Source organism: Desarmillaria tabescens, assembly GCF_030435595.1.
Source record: "Desarmillaria tabescens strain CCBAS 213 chromosome Unknown EV420scaffold_23, whole genome shotgun sequence".
In the NCBI taxonomy this organism is placed as follows: domain Eukaryota; kingdom Fungi; phylum Basidiomycota; class Agaricomycetes; order Agaricales; family Physalacriaceae; genus Desarmillaria; species Desarmillaria tabescens.
This window is the reverse complement of record NW_026848322.1, coordinates 102,473-126,878: the sequence shown is the minus strand read 5'-3', so window position 1 is coordinate 126,878 and position 24,406 is coordinate 102,473. Positions and strand designations below refer to the sequence as shown.

At 47.4% G+C, this 24,406-nt stretch overlaps 8 protein-coding genes across 8 annotated transcripts; 4 read left to right on the top strand and 4 right to left on the bottom strand.

The window, feature by feature from the left end:
* Positions 1 to 795: 795 nt before the first annotated feature.
* Positions 796 to 2,405, bottom strand: EV420DRAFT_1271979 (uncharacterized protein; the record flags this gene model as incomplete). Its single annotated transcript, XM_060467674.1, has 12 exons — positions 796 to 1,048; positions 1,101 to 1,132; positions 1,183 to 1,222; positions 1,273 to 1,408; positions 1,470 to 1,638; positions 1,693 to 1,801; positions 1,856 to 1,941; positions 2,004 to 2,042; positions 2,100 to 2,114; positions 2,165 to 2,184; positions 2,241 to 2,273; positions 2,333 to 2,405. 12 exons carry the CDS (start codon positions 2,403 to 2,405, stop codon positions 796 to 798), a joined length of 1,005 nt encoding a protein of 334 aa, XP_060329348.1.
* Positions 2,406 to 3,237: 832 nt separating this feature from the next.
* On the top strand, positions 3,238 to 3,991 carry EV420DRAFT_1551041 (uncharacterized protein; the record flags this gene model as incomplete). The annotated part of the gene is given in 4 exon segments (XM_060473461.1): positions 3,238 to 3,455; positions 3,507 to 3,664; positions 3,724 to 3,945; positions 3,957 to 3,991. Coding segments are annotated over 2 exon segments (244 nt in total), but the record flags the coding sequence as incomplete, so codon positions are not given.
* A 614-nt stretch (positions 3,992 to 4,605) lies between these two features.
* On the bottom strand, positions 4,606 to 6,516 carry EV420DRAFT_1551036 (uncharacterized protein). Its single transcript, XM_060473460.1, has 12 exons — positions 6,407 to 6,516; positions 6,324 to 6,356; positions 6,255 to 6,274; positions 6,189 to 6,203; positions 6,096 to 6,134; positions 5,960 to 6,045; positions 5,798 to 5,906; positions 5,579 to 5,747; positions 5,386 to 5,521; positions 5,293 to 5,332; positions 5,207 to 5,238; positions 4,606 to 5,155 (listed from the first exon to the last, which is right to left on the bottom strand). The coding sequence occupies exons 1-12, from the start codon at positions 6,477 to 6,479 to the stop codon at positions 4,870 to 4,872; spliced, it is 1,038 nt and encodes a 345-aa protein (XP_060329346.1). The 5' UTR covers positions 6,480 to 6,516; the 3' UTR covers positions 4,606 to 4,869.
* Positions 6,517 to 7,457: 941 nt separating this feature from the next.
* On the top strand, positions 7,458 to 9,079 carry EV420DRAFT_1621151 (SGNH hydrolase; the record flags this gene model as incomplete). Its single annotated transcript, XM_060475664.1, has 11 exons — positions 7,458 to 7,597; positions 7,657 to 7,906; positions 7,967 to 8,035; positions 8,091 to 8,195; positions 8,248 to 8,298; positions 8,352 to 8,455; positions 8,505 to 8,550; positions 8,601 to 8,669; positions 8,737 to 8,807; positions 8,850 to 8,915; positions 8,965 to 9,079. The coding sequence occupies 11 exons, from the start codon at positions 7,458 to 7,460 to the stop codon at positions 9,077 to 9,079; spliced, it is 1,086 nt and encodes a 361-aa protein (XP_060329345.1).
* A 14-nt stretch (positions 9,080 to 9,093) lies between these two features.
* On the bottom strand, positions 9,094 to 11,309 carry EV420DRAFT_1621150 (MFS general substrate transporter; the record flags this gene model as incomplete). The annotated part of the gene is made up of 12 exons (XM_060475663.1): positions 9,094 to 9,296; positions 9,349 to 9,423; positions 9,489 to 9,550; positions 9,606 to 9,683; positions 9,735 to 9,801; positions 9,863 to 10,016; positions 10,104 to 10,176; positions 10,226 to 10,357; positions 10,413 to 10,656; positions 10,778 to 10,858; positions 10,913 to 11,190; positions 11,278 to 11,309. The coding sequence occupies 12 exons, from the start codon at positions 11,307 to 11,309 to the stop codon at positions 9,094 to 9,096; spliced, it is 1,479 nt and encodes a 492-aa protein (XP_060329344.1).
* Positions 11,310 to 12,369: 1,060 nt separating this feature from the next.
* EV420DRAFT_535006 (glycoside hydrolase family 18 protein) lies at positions 12,370 to 15,150 on the bottom strand. Its single transcript, XM_060482493.1, has 14 exons — positions 14,918 to 15,150; positions 14,503 to 14,857; positions 14,383 to 14,448; positions 14,199 to 14,321; positions 14,036 to 14,143; positions 13,968 to 13,984; positions 13,821 to 13,914; positions 13,650 to 13,764; positions 13,543 to 13,595; positions 13,088 to 13,489; positions 13,013 to 13,038; positions 12,923 to 12,965; positions 12,793 to 12,872; positions 12,370 to 12,744 (listed from the first exon to the last, which is right to left on the bottom strand). Exons 1-14 carry the CDS (start codon positions 15,038 to 15,040, stop codon positions 12,694 to 12,696), a joined length of 1,656 nt encoding a protein of 551 aa, XP_060329343.1. The 5' UTR covers positions 15,041 to 15,150; the 3' UTR covers positions 12,370 to 12,693.
* A 5,329-nt stretch (positions 15,151 to 20,479) lies between these two features.
* On the top strand, positions 20,480 to 22,518 carry EV420DRAFT_1644179 (glycoside hydrolase family 18 protein; the record flags this gene model as incomplete). Its single annotated transcript, XM_060477611.1, has 11 exons — positions 20,480 to 20,611; positions 20,669 to 21,062; positions 21,115 to 21,345; positions 21,398 to 21,414; positions 21,467 to 21,560; positions 21,610 to 21,777; positions 21,826 to 22,091; positions 22,120 to 22,159; positions 22,210 to 22,235; positions 22,293 to 22,415; positions 22,468 to 22,518. The coding sequence occupies 11 exons, from the start codon at positions 20,480 to 20,482 to the stop codon at positions 22,516 to 22,518; spliced, it is 1,542 nt and encodes a 513-aa protein (XP_060329342.1).
* A 343-nt stretch (positions 22,519 to 22,861) lies between these two features.
* On the top strand, positions 22,862 to 24,335 carry EV420DRAFT_1621146 (Metalloenzyme, LuxS/M16 peptidase-like protein; the record flags this gene model as incomplete). The annotated part of the gene is made up of 5 exons (XM_060475662.1): positions 22,862 to 23,050; positions 23,099 to 23,220; positions 23,277 to 24,063; positions 24,118 to 24,186; positions 24,246 to 24,335. 5 exons carry the CDS (start codon positions 22,862 to 22,864, stop codon positions 24,333 to 24,335), a joined length of 1,257 nt encoding a protein of 418 aa, XP_060329341.1.
* Positions 24,336 to 24,406: the final 71 nt, after the last annotated feature.

Genomic DNA, 24,406 nt, shown 5'->3' with positions numbered 1-24,406 from the left:
CTTAACAGTTGAGTATCACCGGCCCCTGGTAGCAAAATCAGCAATACTTCATTTTTATTTAAAGACTCCTTGAAACAGCTTCTCTATATATATAATATCAGGCTGATATCGCAGGCATATTACAGGGCAACTGGATGGCAGTTGACCATGTATTCATACACAGGATTCCGGGCGATGTATGTTCCATAAATTGATCTAACACTCAAGACTCGGGGCATCGCACTGTACGCCCGAACGTCGGTATTTTCCTACAATTCTTGATATCTCTTCTGTATGATACATTGTGTTGGACATAGGTTCAAAGATTGAAATAAATAGATACATAAAGGGCGCTGCATAATAAATCAAGCTGTTGTCCCTGGTACTTCGATATTGACGGCACCTTGCATTGGGAATGTATTCAGCGAAAGATGCTCGGCTGGATAGGAATCTCCAGGCGTGGTCCCGAAGCTGTCCGTAGGGACGCTAGCTGCACGCCAAGCGAGGCCACCTTGATGAAAGCTTTTCCCAGGAATGTCACCACAGCTTCGCTCGGAACTAGAGACAAATATGTCAGGACAAGCCGCCCTCTGAACTTCAGAATCTGAAGATTCAGCAGAGTGCGGGTTATAAGAATGCCTACTGCAGCGCGGAAAGGGCTATGAAAATCTTATGGATACTCCGGAACTCAAAGCAGGAAAATGCGCACCTGTAACTGAACCACGGTATCTTGGTCACACCCGCCAAACATTTTGATATTATCACAGACCAGAAATATAATAGTAAATAGATTTAAATAACTATGATGATGATGAGTTACTTGTTGTTGTCTCTTCGAATATCCAAAACGATATCCCGCATTTCAAACTGGGAGCTGTCGGTCGAATGCGAATCAGCGGTAGAGCCAAAACTCAACGGAGAAAGATCAGCTGCTTGCCAAGTAAGGCTACGTTCTTGACGAGCGGCAATGTGCCAGCCGGTGGTTGATACTATTACGCTAGAAGAAGTGGCCTTATGAAGATTCAAGAGCATGCGAGTCGTGAGGACTCCCAGGGCGGCGTGAAATGGCCTATGGAATTATTCATCCATATTGGCTGTAATATCTTCAAGGCTACACGCACCCATAACTGAACCATGGAATCTTGGTCACTCCCTGAGAAGACATTAGATGCAAAACTCTGATAGAAGGACAAAACAACGTACAACAACCATAAGATTATTGAACACCAAGAGACACGATATCCTATTGCCGGGTGTTATCGAGGAGAAGTAGAGGACGGATGCGATACGCACCCCAGAAAATATAATATATTGTCGCGAAGTAGAACAGAATGAACACCGTCACGATGTCCTCTCCTCATCTTGTCCATCATCGACTCGAGTGTCTTGTAAATCGCAAAACTGAAAAGAACGCCTTCATAGGCGGTGGCTTCGAAAGCGAGCGAGTTGATATCTTTATTCCAGATTTAACAGCGGCTTGCAAGACCTACCAGGTACCCATTGGGCCCATTCGATCCCAGAATGAACAACCGGACACCCAGGGAGAGGTAGATGAATCGCGTCAGCGATGAGAGCTTTCCGTCTTGCAGCATTATGTACTGATATCCATAGGAACCCGGCAATCGAACCCGCGAACAGGAATCCATTTATCACAGCCACCTTCAAATATAAAAGTCAAGAAACCCGTTAACGGCAGAAGCAGTCCGGAAGTACTTTTTTCGAGCATTTGAAGAGAGCGTACACACGTAACTGCATGACGATCTCTACGGACCAAAGGCTTATCGCTCCGACGATACGGACGATAGAGTCAATAGCTACGCATCTATTCGGGAGTTATCAAGCTGGAAGGGTTTAAGGAAGGGTACTTAGAACTCACAGGTTGTCAGACGTTATTCCAGGAATGGAGAAGAGGTGGATCTGAAGAGTGTCGAATATGAGTAGCGCTATGCTGTAATATCGTACCTAAGAGAGTAGCAGTATGACTGTATGAGTTGAAGAAATGGTAAGGGTAAATCGGAACGCACCCATAAGAACAGGATTTTTCCTATGCTTCGTTTCTGTGGCTTTTGGATGCAGCGTTATGTCCCGTAACAGTATCGCAATTTTCGTTCCAGACTCACCCAGACATAAAGAATCTACTGGCAAAATTACGCAACCGCTCATCAGAGGTTGTAGAATCACACACCTCATCTTCCAGTGTCACAACTTCGACACAGATGTCAGCCTGGTGGTCAATCTGCATGTATAATGTGAACACATACAATAGTCGTGTAAAATCCAGGTAAGTCCGACCACTGCGAATGATGAAGACATTCAGAAAACCGAGGAAGTACGAGGAGGACACGATATTCACGGATGACATGCAGAGGAACAAGATTTCCCCGGTACAAGGCAGCGAAGTTTGCGTCCTCAGCATCACTGCTCATGGGGGGAAAGGAGAACGTATTCAGCGCTTGTTTGACAAAGTCGTACTGCGTTCATACCCTTTCCGTGAAGCGCGGGTGACGATATATGGGGGGAACGAATAATCGCCGCGTACTCAGCAACTTGAAGGCGGCAGCATCACACCGAAATGATCGGCAATATATTGCCTCTATTGACTTGGGTTGATGACTCTCATCCAAGTGGATTGCGGTCTGGCCGTGGATCAATGAATAATTGCAATAGCCGTCCTGATAACGTGTCGCGGTGAGAATGTCGTCGTCATAGGTCCACTGGGTTACCGGTAGACAAAAGTTCCTGATTCTGGTCAAGTGTTGGTTCAAGGCTAGGAAGAGAACGAGGATTGGTTGAGGGCTGATCGAAGACTAGATTTGAGTTCCGAGTCCTATGTATATAGGATACTCGGTTATTATGCTGTCCTGAACTGATCATGGGAAAAAATCTATTTGGGGTATCAATCCATCACGGCATTTGCCGAATTTGCTACCTGAGCAAACTGTGGGAATATTTCTATTCATTCACGGCAATTGCCGTCCTCGCTGCCTGAGCTCATTGTGGGAACCTTTTCTATTCGTTTGCCTCTACTTACTCTCATTATTCCCATCTTTTCCCGTCCGTCCATCCGTTCTTTACCAATTGGCGCTCAATTATTTTCTCTCTTCTTGTTCTTCGGCCCGTCTTCATCTCCGGCATTCAAGGTCTCTCTGCTTCCAAGATCGACTCTTCGCGACGACGTGTTATTCGAGAAGAAAAAGATCACCATTGAGCGGCACGGATTCTCACCCTTCCAGTGGTGGTACCGCAAGATTGCAAGCGTGGAGAATCGGCAAAGGACCATTGCATGGAAGCCTGGCAAACCTTTCGTGTCGGAGAACCTCTTTTTCCGGACCATTGATATGGGTCGTCTATTGCCTACGAGTCTCACGGATTCTAGGGTCCAGATGTACGCGACGAAGGGGCTGTGGGCTTATATGGAGCGGTATGGGAATACGGTGAGTTGCACTAATATCAGTTATATCACAATCCTTGGACTGGTGCGTTGTTTCTGTCTTCTTGTCATGGTTGACTCAACCCTTGTGTACTAGATGCACCATATGCTGGTTTTCCGGAATATGCACGATTTTTCGGGCGGCAACATTCCAATTATATGCAGACTGATATAAGGAACTCGAGGATGCTACGACGGATTACTGGGTAGAGCTGAGTGCTGATAAATGGATGAAGAAAGAACGCGAGATGAAATGTGTGTAATCCTTGCTATGCCGATTCTCCATTCTCCGGCTGAACCCAAGTGTTACATAGTCTGTCAAGTCGCCGCCGCAGTACTCGGTCGTAACTCTTGCTTCTACCAAGTCAACCTCTGCACCCGTGCCTTCCTTCTCGACAAAGAGGTCAGCTATGTCTGGCCATTCACCATCATCTTAGAAACTAGGAAGGGCGGTGAGTATTATTCCTATTTTCTTCTTATTCTGTCATGGCTTATCACCCACCTAGGCAAGGCTCGTGCGCTCTTCACTCGCCCCTCCCACTACCCCCACTACCCACCGTCCTCCATCCTCAACACCCTGCCAAAAAAATGCGGAAGCGCCACTTGCATCGACTCCAAGTGCATCGGAATGTGGCGTATCAAGGACTGCCGGGGCCTCCATTATCCAAGCTTCAGCTTCATGGCCCGAGAGCTCCAGCGCTACAAAGACGGAGTTGTGCATAACCTTTGGGGATGCGAAGTGGTACAGAGGATTCTGACGCAGTGTATTTTCGTACACATCTGCTATAGTTATTAGTCCACGAATTCAATTATTATTGTTACGTTTTTCTTTTATTTTTCTGGGAAAAAAAAGCATAGGACTTGGACCTGCCACGCGGATGCGTTGGCCCTCACCAACTAGTTCTCGGGACCGAAGGTGGAATTTGAAATGAATGATTTCGAATGATGGGATGTTAGGCCGAAACAGCCGGCTTGTGTCAGGCTTCACGGAGCTTGGCCGTTGGGAGAACAACTGCCTTGTTGGTTCCATTATGCATTTCACAGCTTATTTCGGCATGTTCGTGTGTAAGATCTATTTGATTTGCTCTATGATGTCCTTTGTTCAAGGACGTCCGACTCCTACTGGTTATTATTAGCGATTAAGTATCAGTGGTGCCTGGTAGCAAGAATCAGTGATCCTTCCTGTTATTTAAAGACTCCTTGAAACGGCTACTGTCTATATATAATCCTGGGTTGATTTCTTATCTCATCATTACACGGAACGGTATCTTCAGGTATCACAGGAGTCCAGACAATGAATGTTCCATCTATCTGCAAATGGATCTATAGCTTGCGAGGCGTGGCATAGCACTGTACGGTACGCCCAAACGGCGGTATTTCTCCCAGAGTTCTTGATATGTCTTCTACGTTGTATTGGACATAGGTTCACAGATCAAAATAAATAGGTATATGGAGAGCGCTCATAAATCAAACTGTTGTCCCTGGCGCTCGAAATTGATGGTACCCCGCATTGGGAATGTATTCAGCGAAGGATGTTCGGTCGAATAGGAACCTCCGGGCGTGGATCCGAAACTGACCGCGGGGACGCTAGCTGCTCGCCAAGTGAGATCACTTCGGCGAGAGCTTCTCCCGGGAATGCTACTATGGCTTCGCTCGGAGCTAGAGATAATTATTTCCAGAGAAGCGGCCTTTTGGAGATTCAGCAGCATGCGGGTTGTAAGAACGCCTACTGCAGCGTGGAAAGGGCTATGGATCTCTTATGGATAAAACCCAAACTCAAAACAGGCAAGTGCGCACCTGTAACTGAACCATGGTATCTTAGTGACACCCTGATATAGCGCGTCAGGCACTTATTAGCCGTCTCGGAGAGATAGAAGACGCACGACAACCATAAGATTGTTGAATACCAAGATGCACGATATTCTGTTTGAAAAACTGGATTAGAAGGCGAAGGAAATGATAGCTGTGGGACTTACGCCCAAAAGTACAAGATATTGTCGCGAAGCAGAAGAGAATAGAGGGATACACTACGTTTCTTCTGAATCCTACCTGCGGTCGACTCTAATGTCTTGAAAAGCGCAAACCCGAAAAGGACGCCTTCAAATGCGGTCGCTTAAAGAGAATTAGCTAGACCCCTAATTCCCTTGCACAGTTACATAAGCTGCTTACCAGGTACCCATTGGGCCCATTCAATCCCGGAGTGAACGACTGGACAGCCCGGCAGGGGTAGGTGGATCGCGTCGGCAATTACAGCTCTCCGTCTAACGGCATTATGAACCAAGATCCACAAAAATCCAGCGATGGAACCGGCAAAGAGTAAGCCGTTAATCACGGCGACCTAAGGCAAAGCGGGTGAACAATTGAATTCTGGAGTATCGGGGGAAGTACTTTTTTTGAACATTTGAAGAGGGCATAGACACGTAGCTGCATGATAATCTCGACGGACCACAGGCTTATAGCACCAACGACCCGGATGATTGAGTCCATCGCTACGCACCTGCTCAACCTTGGTAAGGACACCATAGACATTCGTGGAATAGATGGGCTTACAGGTTGTCAGATGTTATTCCAGGAATAGAGAACACGTGAATCTGCACAGTGTCGAAGAGAAGTAGTGCTATGCTGTAATATCGAACCTGGAAAGGTGTAAAGCTAAGTTTTCATGAAGAAGGAAAAGCCTTCGCACCCATAGGAACATAATTTTTCCTATGTTTCGTTTCTGTGGCTGTTGAACATAAAGTAAACCTGTGTCATCTTAACAACTTCACCTCGCACTCACCCAGATATAACGGATCTGGAGGTCCGAAATTAAACAAAATCGTCTAGAAGCCAAGAAACCACGTACCTCATCTTCTAGCGTCACAACTTCGAGCCCATCAGAACGGAAAATTTGAACTCGGAATGAAATGCTCACAATAGTCATGTACTATCCAAGTCAGACCAACAACTACCAAAGTAAGACTCCTGGAAGGCCCGGAAAAGGGGACAGGAACTCACGAACGGCATGTAAAGGGATCAAGTTTCCTTTATAAAGGGCGGCGAACTTGCTGTTGTCAGTTTCGCTAGACATCACAAGAAGGGTGAGCTATTTCCCAAGCTAATATACTCTATATAAGATTTCTAACCTGGCGGATACAGCACCAACCAATCGCATACAAATTTGTTGGCGTACAACGGCAGTTTCCTAAATGCCAATTGGATGGTCTGTGCCCCTATCAGGTTCGACCCCTCACAAGCACCGAAATGAATTGGTGGGATTTGACGGGGTAACTAGTCAATAAGTGGTCGAGCATTGATATCAACAATGAATCGACGACATCAGATGGTTCAGATACAGCCATGGAGAAAGTAGGCATCCAGTACAGCAAATGGCTTGACTGCGATTGATGTTCGATTTTGTTATCATATGGTATGAAGACCTTTTGGAAAGATATGTTAGACCATGCGTAGACCTGTGGTGGAAACCAATGAAAACCCGCAAAAAATTCGGGCCGTCAATCTCCGGTGTACTGTTGCCAATCCAGTCTTCCGGCACTTGCCGTCTGCTGTCTGCTGTCGACTCCATCGTTCACTCTTAGGATTGGAGTTGGAAGAGTGCCTACTTCATTAGTGCTACTTCAATTTTCGTTGTGAGCGACTTGCGAGAACTCGATCTCTTGTTTACCCAACCAGAGTCAAGTTGCTGCAAACAGCTCCTTCAGAAGGTTTTCTACATGACAGCGACGAGGAAAAACCTTGCTCAGACTCACCAGATTCGAGCTCGACTTACGGCTTTGCAGGTTGTTCATATTCAAAGTCGGTTTAGTGCAAAGTAATCAATCTGAGTCTTGAAGAGCCGAAGATCGGGATGACCCTTCGGACAGCGGAGAGCGTTTAGAATTAGCTACATCACATACGGATGGCCCTCACCAGAAGGAGAATTTTCAGTGCCCGTGGTGTCATTCGGTAAATCATCGGGCACTTGAACACACTTCTCATGCACCTGACTTGAGTTCTGGCACTTATAAGGGCGATACTGAGGAATCATACTCGTTTTTCAACGTCTTCTATGTCTTTTATAAAGGCCCTAGTTCTTGGTTACGTGTTTCTATCGACAACTGCCATGTCCACATCTGGTTTGAAAGTCGAGAGCACCTACTCTCAAATCTACTTTCATGGACGCTGGGATACTTCGCCGGGTACCTGGTGGTAAGTGACTATGCGCCCAGCTTGATATAACAGTGTCGTGACTTCATTGCATTATGCAGGGCTGGTTCAGGATTCAAATTGCGTGTGCAAAATCTACGCTCGCTAGCTCTGAATCTGGGACCTCACACGACGTCTCCGTCGGCATCCATTGCAGTATCCGTTGATTATAATAATTTCACGGCAGTAAATGTCTCATCGGGAATAAATGATATCCCTGTGGAAACCCCGTCTCGAAGTAGCGTCGTCCGCATCAATGTCGAGGGTTGGCAGAATAATCGGATGAATCTTGAAAGCCTGGTGTTGAATTCAGTGAGTTGCCATACGTGGCATTGCTTTTGAGAATAGCAACTGATGATAAGCATGCGACAGGATGCGAACCTGCTGTCGTACGATCCCTCAGAGCTTGCTTTCTTATTCATAGGCGACTCTCTGTCTGCAGTAAGGATGTTTAAGGTGTTCCTCTACTACAACTTACTTAGACTTGAATTTATAGGGACAATATCTTCCTCAAGGTATAAATCAGGCGTGGCCATTTCTTGTCGGAGAACGCTTCAAGGCAGAACATACTGTTATTGCTCAGCCAGGAGTTGCCCTGACGGTAAATTTCCATGGTCGCAGTGGATGTAAATTGTCTGACGCCAGTCTTATAGGATATAGAATCTTACGGCAACGTACATGGTATCTCCTTTCAGTTCTTCAAGGTAGTTGACCAAGTAAAGCGATCATTGACCGGCGCTCATGACTCTTATTATAGACGGAAGACACTGGATACTATTATACTACCGACCACAACTATACGACACCATGGAACTTCTCTCGTGACAAGCCAACTCCTACGCACATAGTAATTCACATAGGGTAAATTACGCGTTAAAACCGTGTCATACCTCTAAGGCATTTCATATAGAGCCAATGACGCCTCTCAGCAGGTTTCAGGAGATGAATTTGTCCAGGTGAGTATCTGATATGCCAACGGATCTCGAGAAGCTTATGCACGTCCTAGGTATATCTCGACTTTATACACCGCCTCCGTCGGATTTACGACAGACAACCGATCTTCGTCTTCACACCTGTACGAGACCGTTGAGCAAACTGATCTATCATTTAACCACAGTTTCAGTGGGGTTGGCCGGCCGCAGATGGCAGAAATCAGTTATTATTACGATGGAAAGTACGAGGAGATAGTAAGCATGAGGTATCCGACTGTCCAGTACGATTTTATTCGCTAAGCTCATCATCGTATTTTGAGCAGCAACGATAGAAATATTTTCCTCGTCAATACGACAGGCTGGGTTACATTTAATGACGTGTTCCCGGAGTATGCTTTCACTAGGCTCTTCGTCGTACTTCACTGACTGACGCCACAGCAACCTTCATCCAAACGTTCCTGGTCATGAGAAGATTGCCGGGAAGTTCATAGATTGGTTGGTGAATTGGGGCTTACGCCCGGAGTCCCGATGGGCTACGCCTGTATCAAGCTGAATAATTACGAGTGTCTATGTAGTAAATCTAAAGGTGAGGCCTCGGTTTCCCCTCTCCTCCGCTCCATCGTTTTCTTCTACTTTCTCGTGCTCACTCAGTTCAGCATAGAGGGTTGCATTCCGTGCGTTTCGATAACGGTAGTAGTATTTCTGTATGAACCATAGGATTAATGCAACACCTGCGAAGCAAATGTTGATTGTATTCCCCCGTTTATAATCTTGGAAGAGGAGTTACACTTTGTCATTACGAAACAACAGACAAGCGCGTACCTGGTGAATCATCGCTCTGGTATATCTTAAATGCAGATGAGGACTCGGTATAAATACTCGTTTCATCGAACATACCTGTGATCCCCACACTATCAACAGTCATCATAAGCCTTGTTCTCGTTCAGCAGAAGAAGACGCACCTCCATAGATGTTCGCAGCAAATATGACGCAGCCTGATGCAAGGGTTCTCTTTCCGACACTCCTACAGAAATCAAGAGATCAGGTGTCATGTTTCCGTATCATTAAATGTATAATACCCCGTATTTTCTGACATCCAAGCAATATTTAGCGGATGTGTATAAGGCCAAGCAGCGACTACAACGGCCGCAAAATATCTGTTCCATAATTACCAGGTGAAATCCATTATAATGAAAGAAACCACGTACTTGACACCTCTGCTAGTTCCTGAAGGCAATGCTCGAAGTAAGATCCATCCCACAAGCTGCCAAGCCGCTTTAAATAATAAAAACCCAGAACTTCAGTGTGCTGCAGTTTTACGATCAATGAGACTGACCACCAAATGCACCATGCAATCCACGTTCTCTGACTCTGTCGGAGTGCCAGATGAAGCTAACCATCATTATGCATTGAAGTACGTATGGGGGTGCAGTTAAAGCGTTTGCAACGAAGACGTTAAAATGGAAAGACTTGATAACAGGTCGGGAGATCTAGAAATTTGGGGGTCAAAGAGGCTAAGGATGCAAAGTGATTGCAGTACAAGTTGCAAGCGGTGTTGTTGGAGTCATTCCTATGACCGTGATGAGCAGATGTCCCCACAAACCAAGATCTGTGGCGGCGTCTTTCACGTCGGACCACTTGACCTTTTGCCTGGATATTGACATCAGTCAAGGTTCGTGAACAGGAACGTAAACCTAACTCATAGACACGCTTCGAAATGTCGTCTCGAACAACTCGCGTGACACCAATGCAAAGTTCCTTTTCGTCGAACCAAGGTTTCCATCCTCGAAGGCCACCAACGGTCTGAGTAATGTTCCTCGGGAGATAAAACCTAGAGATCATATATGAAATTCCTGTCGAGAACAATATAAGCACGAGAGACTCGCCATGTCGCGACAGCAACAACTACCGTGATAATACCGTCGATCAAGAATAGCCACTTCCAGCCTTCCAGACCTCCGACTCCTCGAAGCTGAAGAAGCCCACTAGCCATCAGCCCGCTAACTGCACTTGCGATGGTCTGAATACCCCAGAACCACGCCAAGCGAGTAGCTAGCTCGGTGCCTTTGTAGAAGGAACCCAAGTAGACCAATGTTGCGGGAATGACGCCGCCTTCGGTTAATGCGATCACTAACATCCCTACCAGTCAGACAACGTTCAAGTTATGGACATCGATCGACTCACTGCATCTAACTGCGCAAAGCACAGAGGTGTCGGTCATAGCAAAGGGAAAATAGAACTGTCAGCCTACCTGTAAGATAACCGCCTCTATCGGTAATCAGGGCATGTGCCATGGTGACGAGACCCCAGGCGAACATCAGGACCGGAATCCCTATCATCGAAGCAAAAGTTAGAAACGTTAAGAAGCTAAGAACATATAACATACATCGAGCAGGTCCAACAATCTTCGATATGACAGCACCACTAAGACAGGCGAAGGAGAATATCACAGAATATATCGCTATTCCCAAGTTGACAGTGTTATTTGTGAAGCCCAAATCCGCTGCCAAGTTATCTGAAACGGCATTGGAATGATTGGTACGGTCCATATTGAGAACAAAGGTGGTGAGAAGGATCCAGGGAAACAAGCGTGTGTCCAGGGTCCTAACTATCTTTGATTCTTCATGGTCTGTCCAAGACAATTGTGGCAAATAGTAAGGATTGCTGGAGGCAGCGGCCGCATAATAGTCGAGGGATTGGGCGGGAACGTCAGGACCTCTTAAGTTGGTATCATCCGCGAGAGAAATGGACTTCTTTGAATCGTCCTGGTCTTGCTTGCTCATGGTAAGAGCACTGGGGGGGAAGAGCGCAGTGCCAATGCATATGACAATTGATACTCTTAAGTAACCGTACGTGGTTCCGGACCTAGTCGAATATACTTAGATGATGCTTTCCTATTTCAAGATTGCGCCATTCGCTCTTCGAATGTTGAAAGAATTGAGATCTGACACGTACGTTGGTGCCGATCTCGCTTTACAGGAACGCTAGAAAGCGCTGAACCTAAGATAAGAACCGAGCATATGATGTACAAACAAATGATAGAAGAGACGAAACAGGGAGGTACCCACTTAAGCCGTGTTACCGACACTGAAGATGAGCTAGTATGACGCAACAGGTCCCTCTGATGCACAGTATCGGATTCCACATGCCGCTGGACAAAATTAACACCGGTTGAAAACTGGTCGCAACAACTATTAGAAGGTGGAAACGTCCAGGCAAAAGCTCGCCTCAACCTTTCAAATAACCTTATATTACAATGCAACTGGATACGACAGCGGTACCTTGACGGAGTACTAAACATCTTCGATTCTAAGTCAGCAATAGATACACAATAGAAGAATCAGAAAAAGGACGGTGGACGGGTGCCGCATAACACCGCAGGAAGGAGATCAATCAGATTCATATCTTGACACTGTAAGCCTTGTCGGAGAGATACAACCTTAGCTGTGCTGAAATCGAGAGTGAATCGCTCAATACAAGATGCTTTAGCATCTGTTTCATGCATGCTAGCACGCACCATTTTGGCTACAGCACGCAAAGTAGTGTCCAGACCCTCCTTTTAAGTATCTTTGGTGACTGTCAATGTCAAAAGTAGAGCTACACGAGCATACGGCCGTCGATAACTTCCTGTATACTCCACGAACCATATTAAAGAAACTAATACCGTTGCGGGGATGGCGGTGGCGGTAAAAAAAATCTGCGGAAATCGGTAAGAATCAACGATAAGGTGTCGCTCGTAGGAAAGCACTGAAACGTGAATCAGAAGCACGATAGCATTGCCTCCGTTTGATACCTGAAGAGGAATTTTGAATGAACGACAAAATTTGCAAGGATGATTGAGGAATGTAATGGAATGAAGGATCCGTCAGGCTGCCGATTCGTCAACGAGGGAGATGGCATCGTATCGTTTGCTACTTCTAGCTTTGATAAATATGGATGGACTGCAGCATGGTGGCATTGCCCAGAAGGTGCTTGCCTATAGAGAAAAAGGTTGCTGCGGCATGACTTGATTCCTATATAGAAGGAGTGCGTTCCTAAGATAGATCATCGCTGCAGAAGATAAAGACTGCCAATGTATTATAAGAAGAATCGGTCGCACTACGAGGAATGATTTCGTGACGTCGTGAAGTTCATTTCATTCCGTTACCTGCCCATGGGAACTGCGATCTACTTCCCCAAACTAGATCGGATGACATTCATTAGGGAAACACCATCGTCCTGGAGCTCGGTAAGCACCGCAACTTGCTAAAAAATAAAATAGCTTACCTGATCAAGGGACCAAGTGAAGCAACCGGCCATTCCATTATTCTTCGCGAATGTCGCTTTGTCCGCCAAGGACCAGGTGTCTGTTGGCTCCGGATGAGACATTTGATAGTGAAAAGGTAACGTCACTCACCATCATAGGTTACTACGGTCGTCTGAGAGGTGTTATACAAGTACTAAGGAAAGCGTCAGCAAGTTCTATTAACGCTTGTGGTGTACCTACCGGCGTGTCACTGCAGTCGTCCCAGTCTGCAAAGCATGATCAGAAGCTAACTCAATCTAGAAGAATAAGACGTACTGAAAGTAAATCCGCCACTTCCCGAGTAAGTTCCGTCTGCATTCTTCACCAGGGCACCGGACGACACAATAGAACTGAAAGGTATCTGCTGACCCCACCAACTCTGGAGCGATGCCGTCGCTTTGACTTCTTGAGTCTTTGGCCGGGCGTGGGCACCGTTGAGGAAGTTCATCTTGTGCACCCGAGCCTGGTCGTCGACGGGCTCATCGTTTCCTTGGATGAGGACCATCTCAGACGATGGCATAAGGCTTCCCGAAAGACGCGTGACAGAACTTTGAGATACGTAGCCATACAGTGGGAGACCGAGAAGGAGCTGCGATGCGGGGAACCCGGCTGAAGTCCATTGTGACAGAGCGGCTTGAGCGTTTGCTTTAGGTTGCGAGGATGTGCCACAGAGATCCCCTAGAAGCAAACCTCATTGGTAAAGGTATAGTTTCATGAAGTTGGTATCGTACCGAGTGGGGCATTAGGTCCAGGTGTCGATGATGCTCCCCAGACATCATAGTTCCTAAGTATACCTAGCGTGTCAGTAGTTGTTCTTAAAGCCGAGTCGTCTCCGTACATGATATTGACGTATGTCATCACTTTGGCATAAGCCGAGACGTTTGTGAGGGGGCTACCATTGGAGCCTAACCATGGGAGGTGGGGCACAGCAGCAGAGATGATCTTGCTAGTCCCTAGAATTGAGCTTGGTCAGGCGACATTCCATGACCACAAACCCAGCGCAACGAACCAAGAGCAGAACGGAGCGACTGTACCAAGCTTAAGAGATTTGCCGCATCCGACGAGGAGTGAGGATTGCCAGCACCTGTAGAATTGGGGTATTCCTATCGGCGTCTCGTAAGTGATGACACCCAATTTATGACAAGCCGAATCGCACCCAATCAATATCGATACCTAAAATTGTGATATTTTAGTTACGATTCAATGACGAAGGAAAAAGCATACCATCAAGACCATACGTATTCACCGCGGAAGATAGAGCGTTAGTGAACGTAGATCTATTGGCCGAGCTGCTGACGGCTTGCGAGAACCAGTAACTACCACCCCATCCACCTGAGCATATCGTTAAGTTTCAGTATACTGAATATATCAAAATGCTGCGACATACCAACTGACAGAACAATTTTCGTTCCCTTACCGCTGTTTCGAGCACTAGTGACAAGCCTCTGAAGAATGGATTGACTGCCAGAGTCCCAGGTCAAGCCCGAAGACGAATTAGGCGTAGCGAAAGCTGGCGGTCCGCGCGCATCAGCTTCTCTGCTAACAGACGGTCATGTGCGAGTAATACCTACCGAAGAAAAGAATGTCGAATTTAGAATAATCTAATTTTTCCGGTGGGAAGCTACCGGCACTCCAATCTGATGGATGTCGGGTGAACCGGGATGGAAAGAATATAATTACGCCGTACACACCTGGATAGTAGGCCGCAGCAATTGGAGTGGACTGTGCCTTGACTCCACCTTTGACCAAACTCAAAGCCGCTTTCCGGGACAATGTTGAGGGCACGGCGTCTTCGAGGTGGAGCAGGTCGTCTTGGAGTCGACGAGGTGGAGAGGGTTTAGAGGGCAAAATGAATTCCCGCAGGACCGGATTACTGCTATATTGAGGGTCCCTCACTAAATTGGTCAGATATTCTTTCAATCCCGTCTTTCGTTCCTTAATGAGTTCATCGTCAAGCCACGCAGAGGGAATGAAGGTCGTTGCCAGTATGCGTTTGGGAGGGAGCGCGTATTTAGTCACTTGAAGCGTGTCATTGAGCGCGACAAACTATCGGCATAGTTAGCACGTAGTCTTCTATGGTGGTGATTTAGAAAGTATGATACGTACCTCGCTGTACCTCCGATCCACAACAGTGTGAGCACCATTCCGAGTGACTTCGATAGTATAAAGAATATGTGGCCTCGGAATAGAGGCAGTCGTGTGCTTGTTTACAGTGACTGAAGGAGCCATAAGGTCGGTTGATACTGAAATAAATGGATGCACCAGATAGTGGATATATATACTCCACGAGCTTCCGGTCCTCGTGAAAAGACTTCAACGTGGTGTATCGACTATTTCGTTCGTCTCCGACTACATTATACGCCTCACGGCCTCATAGAAACGGCGGCTTTACGAAACTATCACTTATCGTTTAGGACGGTGTCAAACCGACCGGTAGTACTACATGATAAGTAGAGAAGATCAGAGAAGGACGGAAAAGGGTATAAAGAAGAATCCCACCTCATGCATTCTCACATGCGAAAAAGCATGTGATAGATTAAGCCAAGTATACGCAGCAGAATCTGGGCCACCCATGCAATGTTGAAGATCTCAATTGCAACAGGTGGCGAGCTAAGCATCCCACGGGAGAAGCTTGATTCCAGCTGATCGACTGTGGAACGGAAATGAATTAGTGCCGCAGAGGTCATCGCGGCAACAAAGCGTTGGCAAGGAGAAAGCATTAGCCTTCGGTACCGGTTACTGTGAACGCATAGACAATTAAAATGATCAGATCATGTGCTTTATACAGCGTCAAAGGACAAGTGCTCCAGTGCAGAGGGCTGAAAGTGCCATCTTGACAGCAAGAGCTTAAAAATCTGGAGCTCCAGTCCGTGATGTGGTCTGAGTTGAGAGTTTGGAGAAGAGAGGAAAGTTTCCTACATAAATAACAAAATATATAATTAATTAATTAATTGATGAGATACGCACCGTTAGCTCGCGGTGCTAGTCGCACAAGAGATAGCACTTGAAGCCTGCTAATAGAGTAGTCGTCAGTGCATACTGCTGTCCTTATGTTCCCCACGGCCAATCGCCATCTTCAGACGCATCTGCCACCTCTAACGTCTTGCTCCATTCGACAACCTTCTGATGTGCCATGACCTGGAATGCAATGTGTTAGTATCATAGTTCACAGCAAACCGGAAACGAGGGTAGAAGCGAACAGTGTGCGCGTCAGACTGATATCGAACCAATATAATGTCCTTCCAGGGCGGGATGTTACTCAATGCAGTATTCCCGCCCAGGCGGCTCCATTTAGTTTTGATAGTGGCGATGCATAAACCGGACGATATCTCCGCTGTGTAAACGAGAAGGAAGCTAACGCACCTTCTTCGGATCGAACCCAAGGACTTGTAACCCCTCAACAGATGACGCGCGGGAGAGCGCCACGTAGCTCTGGCCTGCAAGCAAGCGTGTTAAGTATGGCAGAACACCTCAGAGGACCATAAACCGACCTCTTTCAAATACCTTGCCAAGGTCGACCTTGACACGGTGGATCGTCTGGCCTTGACTCTTATGTATAGACATAGCCCACGCTAAAATCAAAGGTCTATAAGGTTCTACGTCAATATACCGTGAATGCGAAGTGCCAAGCATTACTCACATTTGAACTCTCCGGGCAAGGACCTTTCCTTCAGCGTCCTCCACACGAAACTCATCTCGAGTTATAAGGACAGCCTCTGTCTGCGTCTCCCCCATTGCTCCCGGGGTGCTATACTCGAATAGAACTAACGGATAGCGCTCATCGTTTCGTCCAGTCTTTCCGTTCTTGCTTTTCTTTGCAGTGCTGACACTCTCCTTGGCGGTTTTCTCATTCTTGGGATCCTCATTCTCCTTCTTGGCAGAATCTTCATTTTCGTCGGTCTTCGGGCGAACAGGAGACCGTCCATCCGCATTGAGGAAGACATAGTCGCACCAATGAGCCGTTCTTCTTAATATCTGGGACAGGTGCCGGACCTGGGGGAAGGGAGCGTCGCCTGGATGCATTAGCGGAAGCAGTCGACAAGGGTTTACGTTGAGGAGGGTCGGGAGGGAAACTGATCAACTCCCATGACCGGTAGAAACCGATAACTTTGCCAACCAAACCATTCACGAGCACCTCGTCGACGTTCTTGATGAGCATAACTTGAGCACCGAGCTTCAGCTCCACAGTTTGCTCTGCAAGCAGTGACTCGAGTAGCGAGGGCTTGCTTCCAGTATCTGTGGCATTATATGTGAATGGTTGAGCCTTAATGGCGTCTAACCGTTCTCGGTTCGCGTTTGCAACAGCGTAGCGATGAGGAAAGAGTTCTGTAGGGAATATGACATTGTTCTGTCGCTTAGAAAGAAATGGTGTAGGGGTTGATGTCACGGATGGCGGGGGAGATGGGTATGGCTGCTGGGAGGCTGGTGGCGGAGGTAGTGCGACGGGCTCCAGTGGCCGGGATAAAGACCGGAAAAGTTCGACAGCTTCAAGTGACGGTTCCCCGTGGCGCAAGGAGTTCAGAGCCTCGACAAATGCTGATACAGAAAGTTGTTAAGAGCCGACCTTCGATTTATTGATGCAAACATACCTTGATCTGTCTGCCTGAAGACTTGGACGAGGTTGATGGTGTGATGCAGTGTTTCATTCCAAGCAGCAGACTCGAAGGCAAAAATTGGTTCATGACCATTCTTCGTGACAGGAGGCAGCTGGAAGAAGTCGCCAGTGACAACCAGTTGTAAACCACCAAATGGCTTGGTCGTTTTCCTCCTCAGTCTTTTGGCAATTTCGCAGATCCGATTGAAGAGAAATCCATCCACCATAGAGACTTCCGTCCATGAGTTCACGAACGATATTAGAGAAGACACAGACGCACTTTCGTCAATGATAAGCACTTTGGCCTTTTTCCACCGTTGCAGAGCGGGTCTGCAGGTCCTTATGCATTTGATGAGATTGTCGAGGTCATCCACCGTGGGTGCCACAGCGCCCCAAGCGTGAAGAGTTTGCCCTGGGAGAGACGACTTAACGATGGGCCAGGCACTGGTCCGACGACAGGCAACGCACCGCCTATATTGGATGCCGCCATTCCGGTGCTAGCCGTGACGGCCACAGCATCCGGATCCTTCGCGTACTTTGCACGTAGCGCGTTTATAATAGCCCTGAGCAGTAGAGATTTCCCTGTGCCTACAATTCGTTAACGCAATGTAATCGATCTAACATAGGAGACGCACCTGCAGCACCAGTAAAAAAGACGTTCTGCTCGTCATTCACGACCATTCTGAGAACCTTTGTCTGTTCAGCACTTAATGATACATGTTTGGTGGTGGCCTGGCCGTCAGGATCGTCACTGCAAACGGCGAACCTGTGGAGAAAAAAAGGAATCTAGGGTATGGCGTGGTTTCTTCGCTGATCGTTTGCTGGTAGAAGGTATGGATTTCGCTTTACGTTTCACTGTCGTCGTCGACATCGTGAGAGATATCCAAGAAGAATGGGAGTCGTGTCGTCGTTGCTGTCAATGTTGGTGGCAGACATTCATGAACCGCGTTTTGGTCATATGACCGAAATTTGAATTCTTATACAATAATAATAACTAGCGGTCCTCGGTCGACGACATCAATACCTTGCTTTTGCGTTGTCATCCATCTTCTACTTTCCATTGATGTGGATGTGGAATGTGGAAACATTCCTGTATTCAATGTCAAGGCCGATTCGATTTCCAGCGTCGTAGCGTGGCATGGAAGTATTAGAACAACTTCAACAGCTTGTTTGTGTCTAATTGAGATACAAGCAGTAAAGTATTCGCTGATCTCGCCATATAATGGGTGGTAGAGCCACGGTGTTTGCAAGCCGCTGCGAAGCAAAGATCAAGGATTCCATTGGGAGATGGGCCACCTTTTTTTCAAGCGTTTATCATGCACTTCCTTGAATCTCGTGGCGTAAAGTGTCCTAGAGGTCAGAATTGTATTCGGATATGTAGTAGTACAGGTATACTGGTTCAAGTCGTTGGCCGCTGGGTCCTGTTGGTCGTGGTTGGTCGCCAGTGTAATAATCGGAAGATAAGGAAATACGGGCATCACATGATTGCCGCCTCTTAGTCATCACATCGTTATGCACAGCAGAGACCTTGCAAGCAAGGTAATAATAATAATAATTTATCTTGAATTTATTTCAAATACAGCCTCCTGGATAACGACCACGGCAAGACTTATTTAACCACCCTCTATCGCTAAATATCACAATCTAGAGGTACGTTTTCATTTCCGTTTTTTAGGACTTGTCCCGTCAATCCTCGCAGTAAATTTTTGCATGCAGAGATTCAATAAATTTGCTTTCCTGTCATTTTATTCCGCATATATACGCATGAAATAGCTGGCAATGGCTGTGATCACGGTCAAGTACTCGTCGACTTGCACCGCACGATGAAGATAACGGGGAATGTGACTTGTTCGGTGGCTTCGAGTCTCTAAATATTGCGCATTGGAAGTGCGTTTCTGTCTATCTTCTCCTGGCAGGGCGATCTAACTGTTTGTTTCAACAGTCTTTTTCTTGAATGCCAGAATTCAAAGCAGTTGCTTACTTTTGCTTCATGTCCTTGGGTACACAAATATCAAGATTCTCTCATGAACTGGATGTTGTTGGTTGGCTTAGCGGTGTATTCAATGCGCCTTCCTATCGTCGCCCTTTCCCAATACCAGATACCGTCTGGTCTGCGCTAGTACCGCGCTGGATATATGCTATGAACTGTGGCTGACCCTTTGCATTACCGCGGTCTGCTGTCTAGACGTCGTTTGCTGCTCAGCAACAGGTCGTTCCTTCTGCGCTGTTTTCTTATTATCTTCGACCTAGAATTGAACTGAGCAGAACGTCCTGAGTCGGGTACGTCGGTGAGTGGAAGTTCTTCGACAAGAAACTCTGCTAAATACGTTATTGAATGACGTAGGTTTGATGTTGGACTGAACACAAATCCGTCGCGCGACCACTGCGCCAGGTTTCCGCAGAGCTGGGTATTCATATATGACCTCCGATCTAGCCAATGCGTTCGGCAGATCTCTCATATTGGAAATGTTTTTATGCTGTCGATGCTCTCCAGAAATCCGGTATGTATTGGTGCTTATTTCTGAGTTGCACGCATATATACACTTTGTTGCTGTTTTCTTTGAGGTCAAACATCTAACCATGACAGAAAGCGGCATTTCTCTTCTCTGGCCCCTCCTTTCCTTCAGTGTGTGGACATCACCCTATCTACCTAATAATTCAAACACGTTCGCCACTATAGATTCTCCTTTATGGATGGCACAATCAATGCGTAGGGAGCGGCAGTCACCACACCATGATTCAGGTGTGTGTACTATTATTCCTGGGTTCTTTGTATGAATAAGTGTACTGTCTCAGTCCTTTCACCCAATCAATTCCTCGGAAAAAGCAATTCGCATGCCCTTTTTCGATACATAAAATTACCATGAGCGCCTCGATAACCTGGGGACTACCATCTCTTCGGATCCCTTGCACCTCTACTAACGATCTTCATGATTCATTTGCTGTCAGTTTGAACGCCGTGACGATCGAAGTATCTGACGTCTTTAGTGACATATCGGTGCCTAATTTAGACACTTCCTAGAACGTTTAAAAGGCACTGGTTCTCATTCTCTCTTTCTTCCTAACCGCCCACTATGTCTTCCATCGCTAGCGTCTTCATCGACAAGCATACCACGTCTTCTACTCCCGACCTGCACATTTTGTACGCCGTCGAGGTAGGCCTGGACGATGGAACTAAGTACGAGGTGCTCAGGAGGTATTCAGAGGTGCGTAGCGGCTCTTTACGACATGTTGAGCAGTGCTCAACGTTGTCGTTACTCTAGTTTGTTGCCTTGCACGACGCTCTGGGCGATCCGTACTCTTTGCCTCCCAAGAACAGCGTGTTTAACGCCATCATTCCGTCAGCCTGGGTCGACGACGAGCTCATCGCCCAACGCAAGGATGGATTATTGGCGTATTTGAACTCTCTCCTTCGTTCTTCTCGATACCAGGTGTCATCCAAGCTACTCGCCTTTCTCAACCCCAACCACATCACCGACGTCCAGGGATTTGACGACGAAATCACTCCTTCGATGATATGCAAGGCCAATCTTACCATCAAAGCACCAGTTTCGAGGCTCGCCAGTCCTATTGCAGCTGCTTACTACCCAGATTGGTCTACTTGGAGCAACCCGCCTAGCCAGATCGACTTTTCCAAGTTCGATATACTATTCTTTGGTATGAAATTCTCTTACTGCAGACCATCGGGTCATCTTACAACGAGCTGCAGCATTCGTCGTTCCAAATTCATCCTCGATTATCAACTGGGATGATGGTAGCCAGGACACACTCCGAACCCTTGTATCTGCTGCTCGCCAAAGCGGACGTGGGACTAAGATTGTCTTGTCCATAGGTGGCTGGGGCGGCAGTTACTGGTTCTCAAATTCCATGAGCAATGCGACCAATCGTACAAAGCTTATCAACGCTTTGGTGGGTGCCGTAAATTCCTTCGGGTTAGACGGTAGGACGGTTTTCGTTGCATTCTTGTGTACCTTTTCTGACTTAGAGACCAGGCATTGATATCGACTGGGTAACATTATTCGATTTGTCCCGAGCTTCTGACTTCTCAACGCCGAGTACAGGAGTATCCGAATTCTCCAGGCTCCGGCAATCCGTATTCTTGGGCGGATGCGGCAAATTTTCTGTCGTTCCTCAAGTCTTTACGTGCAGCCTTGGGTAAGCTTTGTCTTCATTCAGATATGATCGTCTGCTAACGACTGTTCAGGCTGGTCGAAAATCATCAGTGCCGCTGTCGCTCACCATCCTTGGCTTGGCCCCAGTGGCGCTCCTTTGTCTAACGTATCAGACTACGCAGCTCAGATGTCATATATCAACATCATGAACTACGATGTTAATGGAGCATCGGCTAACCCTGGACCCAATGCACCCCTCGGTACGTCTCTTCCTTACACACAGATGCGAAGATGTTAACTGTATGCAGGGAACCCCTGTGGTAGCTCTAGCCAGCCGGAGGCTAACGCCCAGGCTGCTCTTTCGCAATGGAAGAAAGCTGGCTTTCCGGCGTCAAAGATGCTACTGGGATTGGCTCTTTATGGATACGTCTCAAAGAGTACAGCTACAAGACTCTCGAATAGCTACGCCCCTGCGGCAGACCCACATGAGCATGCGCCGCTTGTCGAGCGTGCTGACGCTGTGGCTGGTGATCTCAGCCAATGGTGGGGATCCCAGGTGGCGTTTAAGCAGCTGGTCAGTGCTGGTGCATTGAAAGAAACAGTCGAACGGAACGTACGGCGGTGCCAACGGATTCACTATGGGTATTGCACCTTTTTTTTTCAATTATGAATGTCTGATTGATACTCGGTAGGATGGGATGACTGCAGTGATACTCCAGTAAGCACCCGACTTTCTGTTTTTTTTTATTTAATCCCTGCTGACTTTTTCCCCCAGTTCTTGTACAGCACGGCAAAGACTACCGTTGTTTCTTACGACGATACTTATAGTCTTGCGGACAAGGCCAAATTTGCGAATCAGTCAGGGATGGCGGGATGTTTTACGTGGTCTTTGGATCAGGTCTGTCCAACGCGTATTCGATATTCTGATGTTCTCATTTTTTTTCTCTCAGGACGATGGATACTCGTTGCAAGACGTTATTCGGTCGAACCTGGGCAAGTAACCAGTGCGGACCACGAATAAATCGAATCACGTGCTGTAGATGTGCAATTTGAAGGTGTAAATAGAATACTCAACGACCTGTATAGTGTGATACGATACTTTTTTTGACTACGTTCATCATAATTTGAAGTTTGGAAACTTGCGTTCGGATTACTATTTAAATAATATATATCAAAGATAAGTTAAGTAACTGTGGGAAAGACTTGCCAAAGAAGAGACGGAGGTGCGTTCCTTTTCCGGAGATTGCCGAACCAATCAGCGCACCGAATTTTCTGTGCCGGTCGAATCCGGATTTCCCGAAAAGCTACTCGTCGCCGTCAACGTTGCTCTCCATCTTTTTCCAAATGCTCGCTGCTCGACGCGTGCCTCGCATAGCGCGCTCCTTCGCCACTGTCGCCGACAGCGCCAGCTACAAGGTCGCCGCCGTCGACGCAAACCAGCCGACGTCGTCCGTCACGTTCCTCGTAAAAGCAGGCAGCAGATTTGAGACGAAGCCCGGCGCTGCCCATGCTCTCAAAAACTTTTCCTTCAAGGCGAGTCTTTACCGTTATTGGTTTTTCTGTGTACTCATCGTTGAGCAGAGCTCTGCATTCCGCTCAGCGCTGGGAACAATTCGTCAGAGCGAACTATATGGTGGCGTGTTGTCCGCGTCGCTGGGTCGGGAGCATCTAGCATTGACGGCTGAGTTTCTTCGTGGTGATGAGTGAGTATCCAATGAGTTCGTCGTCATCGTCTGCTGTTGCTGAAGGGAAGAAATAGAGAATTCTTCGTCCAGCTCCTGGCTGAATACATTCAGTCTGCGAAATTCACCCGCCATGAATTCCAAGAGTACGTGACGCCCGTCGTCGAGGCAGAGAGCGCCCAAGCTTCATCAGACCCCGCCGTCTATGCCATCGAGCTCGCCCACGCTCTCGCCTTCCGCAACGGCCTCGGTTCGTCCCTCTTTGCAACTCCCCACAGCCCGCTCACGGTAGAGGACGTGTCTGCATTTGCTAAGAGTGCCTTTACCAAGGAGAACATTGCTGTTCTCGGCACAGGCATTGACCAAGGTACCTTGTCCGAGCTCGTCCAGCGCTTCAGCGGCGCTGCAAAGTCTGCGGGAGCTGCATCCTCGACCTCTGCCTCCTCTTACTTTGGTGGTGAGACGCGTTTGCAAGCCCATGGCGGTCCAGAAACCGTCTTCATCGGATTTGGTACCACTGGGGCCCCCAGCCCCGATCTTGCTGCCTTGTCCGCATACCTTTCCCCGACCCCATCTATCAAATGGTCCCAAGGGCTTTCCCCTATCGCCTCTGCTATACCCTCTGGCACCAGTGTGCAGTCGGTATACCTTCCTTACTCTGACGCCAGTCTCTTCGGTCTCCTCGTTCAAGGCTCAAGCGGTGCAAGTGTGAAGGAAGCTGGCAAGGCCGCGGTCCAGGCCCTCAAGGCTGCTGCTAATGGTCTCTCGAAGGATGATGCTGCTAAAGCTGCTGCAAAGGCAAAATTCGCCGCCGCTTCTGTTATTGAAGGTCGGGATGGCTTTGTCAACGTTTTAGGTTCAAAGGTACGCTGCACTCTCCCACATCTTTTTTCACTCCAAGTAACAAAACATTCATAGGTCCTTTCTGGCTCTGATGCTTCCGTCAATGCCGTGCTTGAACCGTTTGCCGGCGTCACGGCTGCTTCTGTTTCCAAGGCTTGTCTTACTCCTTATGCGTGTAGTGATGTCCTCACACGTTCTCATAGGCTGCTTCGTCGCTCGTCAGCGCTAAGCCGACTTTTGTTGCTGTTGGTGACATTGCCAGCCTACCATACGCCGATGAACTGGGGCTCTGACTTTAGAAGGGATCATCTGTATTCATCGAATATAAATTCAAGTTTAATACTCTGGATCATTCTATTATTCT

Bases quoted from the DNA above. Each gene is read 5' to 3' on its own strand.
- EV420DRAFT_535006 (XM_060482493.1), bottom strand. From the start codon at position 15,040: ATGGCTCCTTCAGTCACTGTAAACAAGCACACGACTGCCTCTATTCCG. The intron at 14,144-14,198 runs GTATGTCGCAGC...CGATATGCTCAG, and splicing joins GAAAATTGTTCTGTCAGTTG to GTGGATGGGGTGGTAGTTAC. The intron at 13,490-13,542 runs GTACGATACCAA...GTTTGCTTCTAG, and splicing joins TGGACCTAATGCCCCACTCG to GGGATCTCTGTGGCACATCC.
- EV420DRAFT_1551036 (XM_060473460.1), bottom strand. From the start codon at position 6,479: ATGTCTAGCGAAACTGACAACAGCAAGTTCGCCGCCCTTTATAAAGGA. The intron at 6,357-6,406 runs GTGAGTTCCTGT...TTACTTTGGTAG, and splicing joins GATCCCTTTACATGCCGTTC to TTGTTGGTCTGACTTGGATA. The intron at 6,275-6,323 runs GTGAGCATTTCA...ATGGGCTCGAAG, and splicing joins TTGGATAGTACATGACTATT to TTGTGACGCTAGAAGATGAG.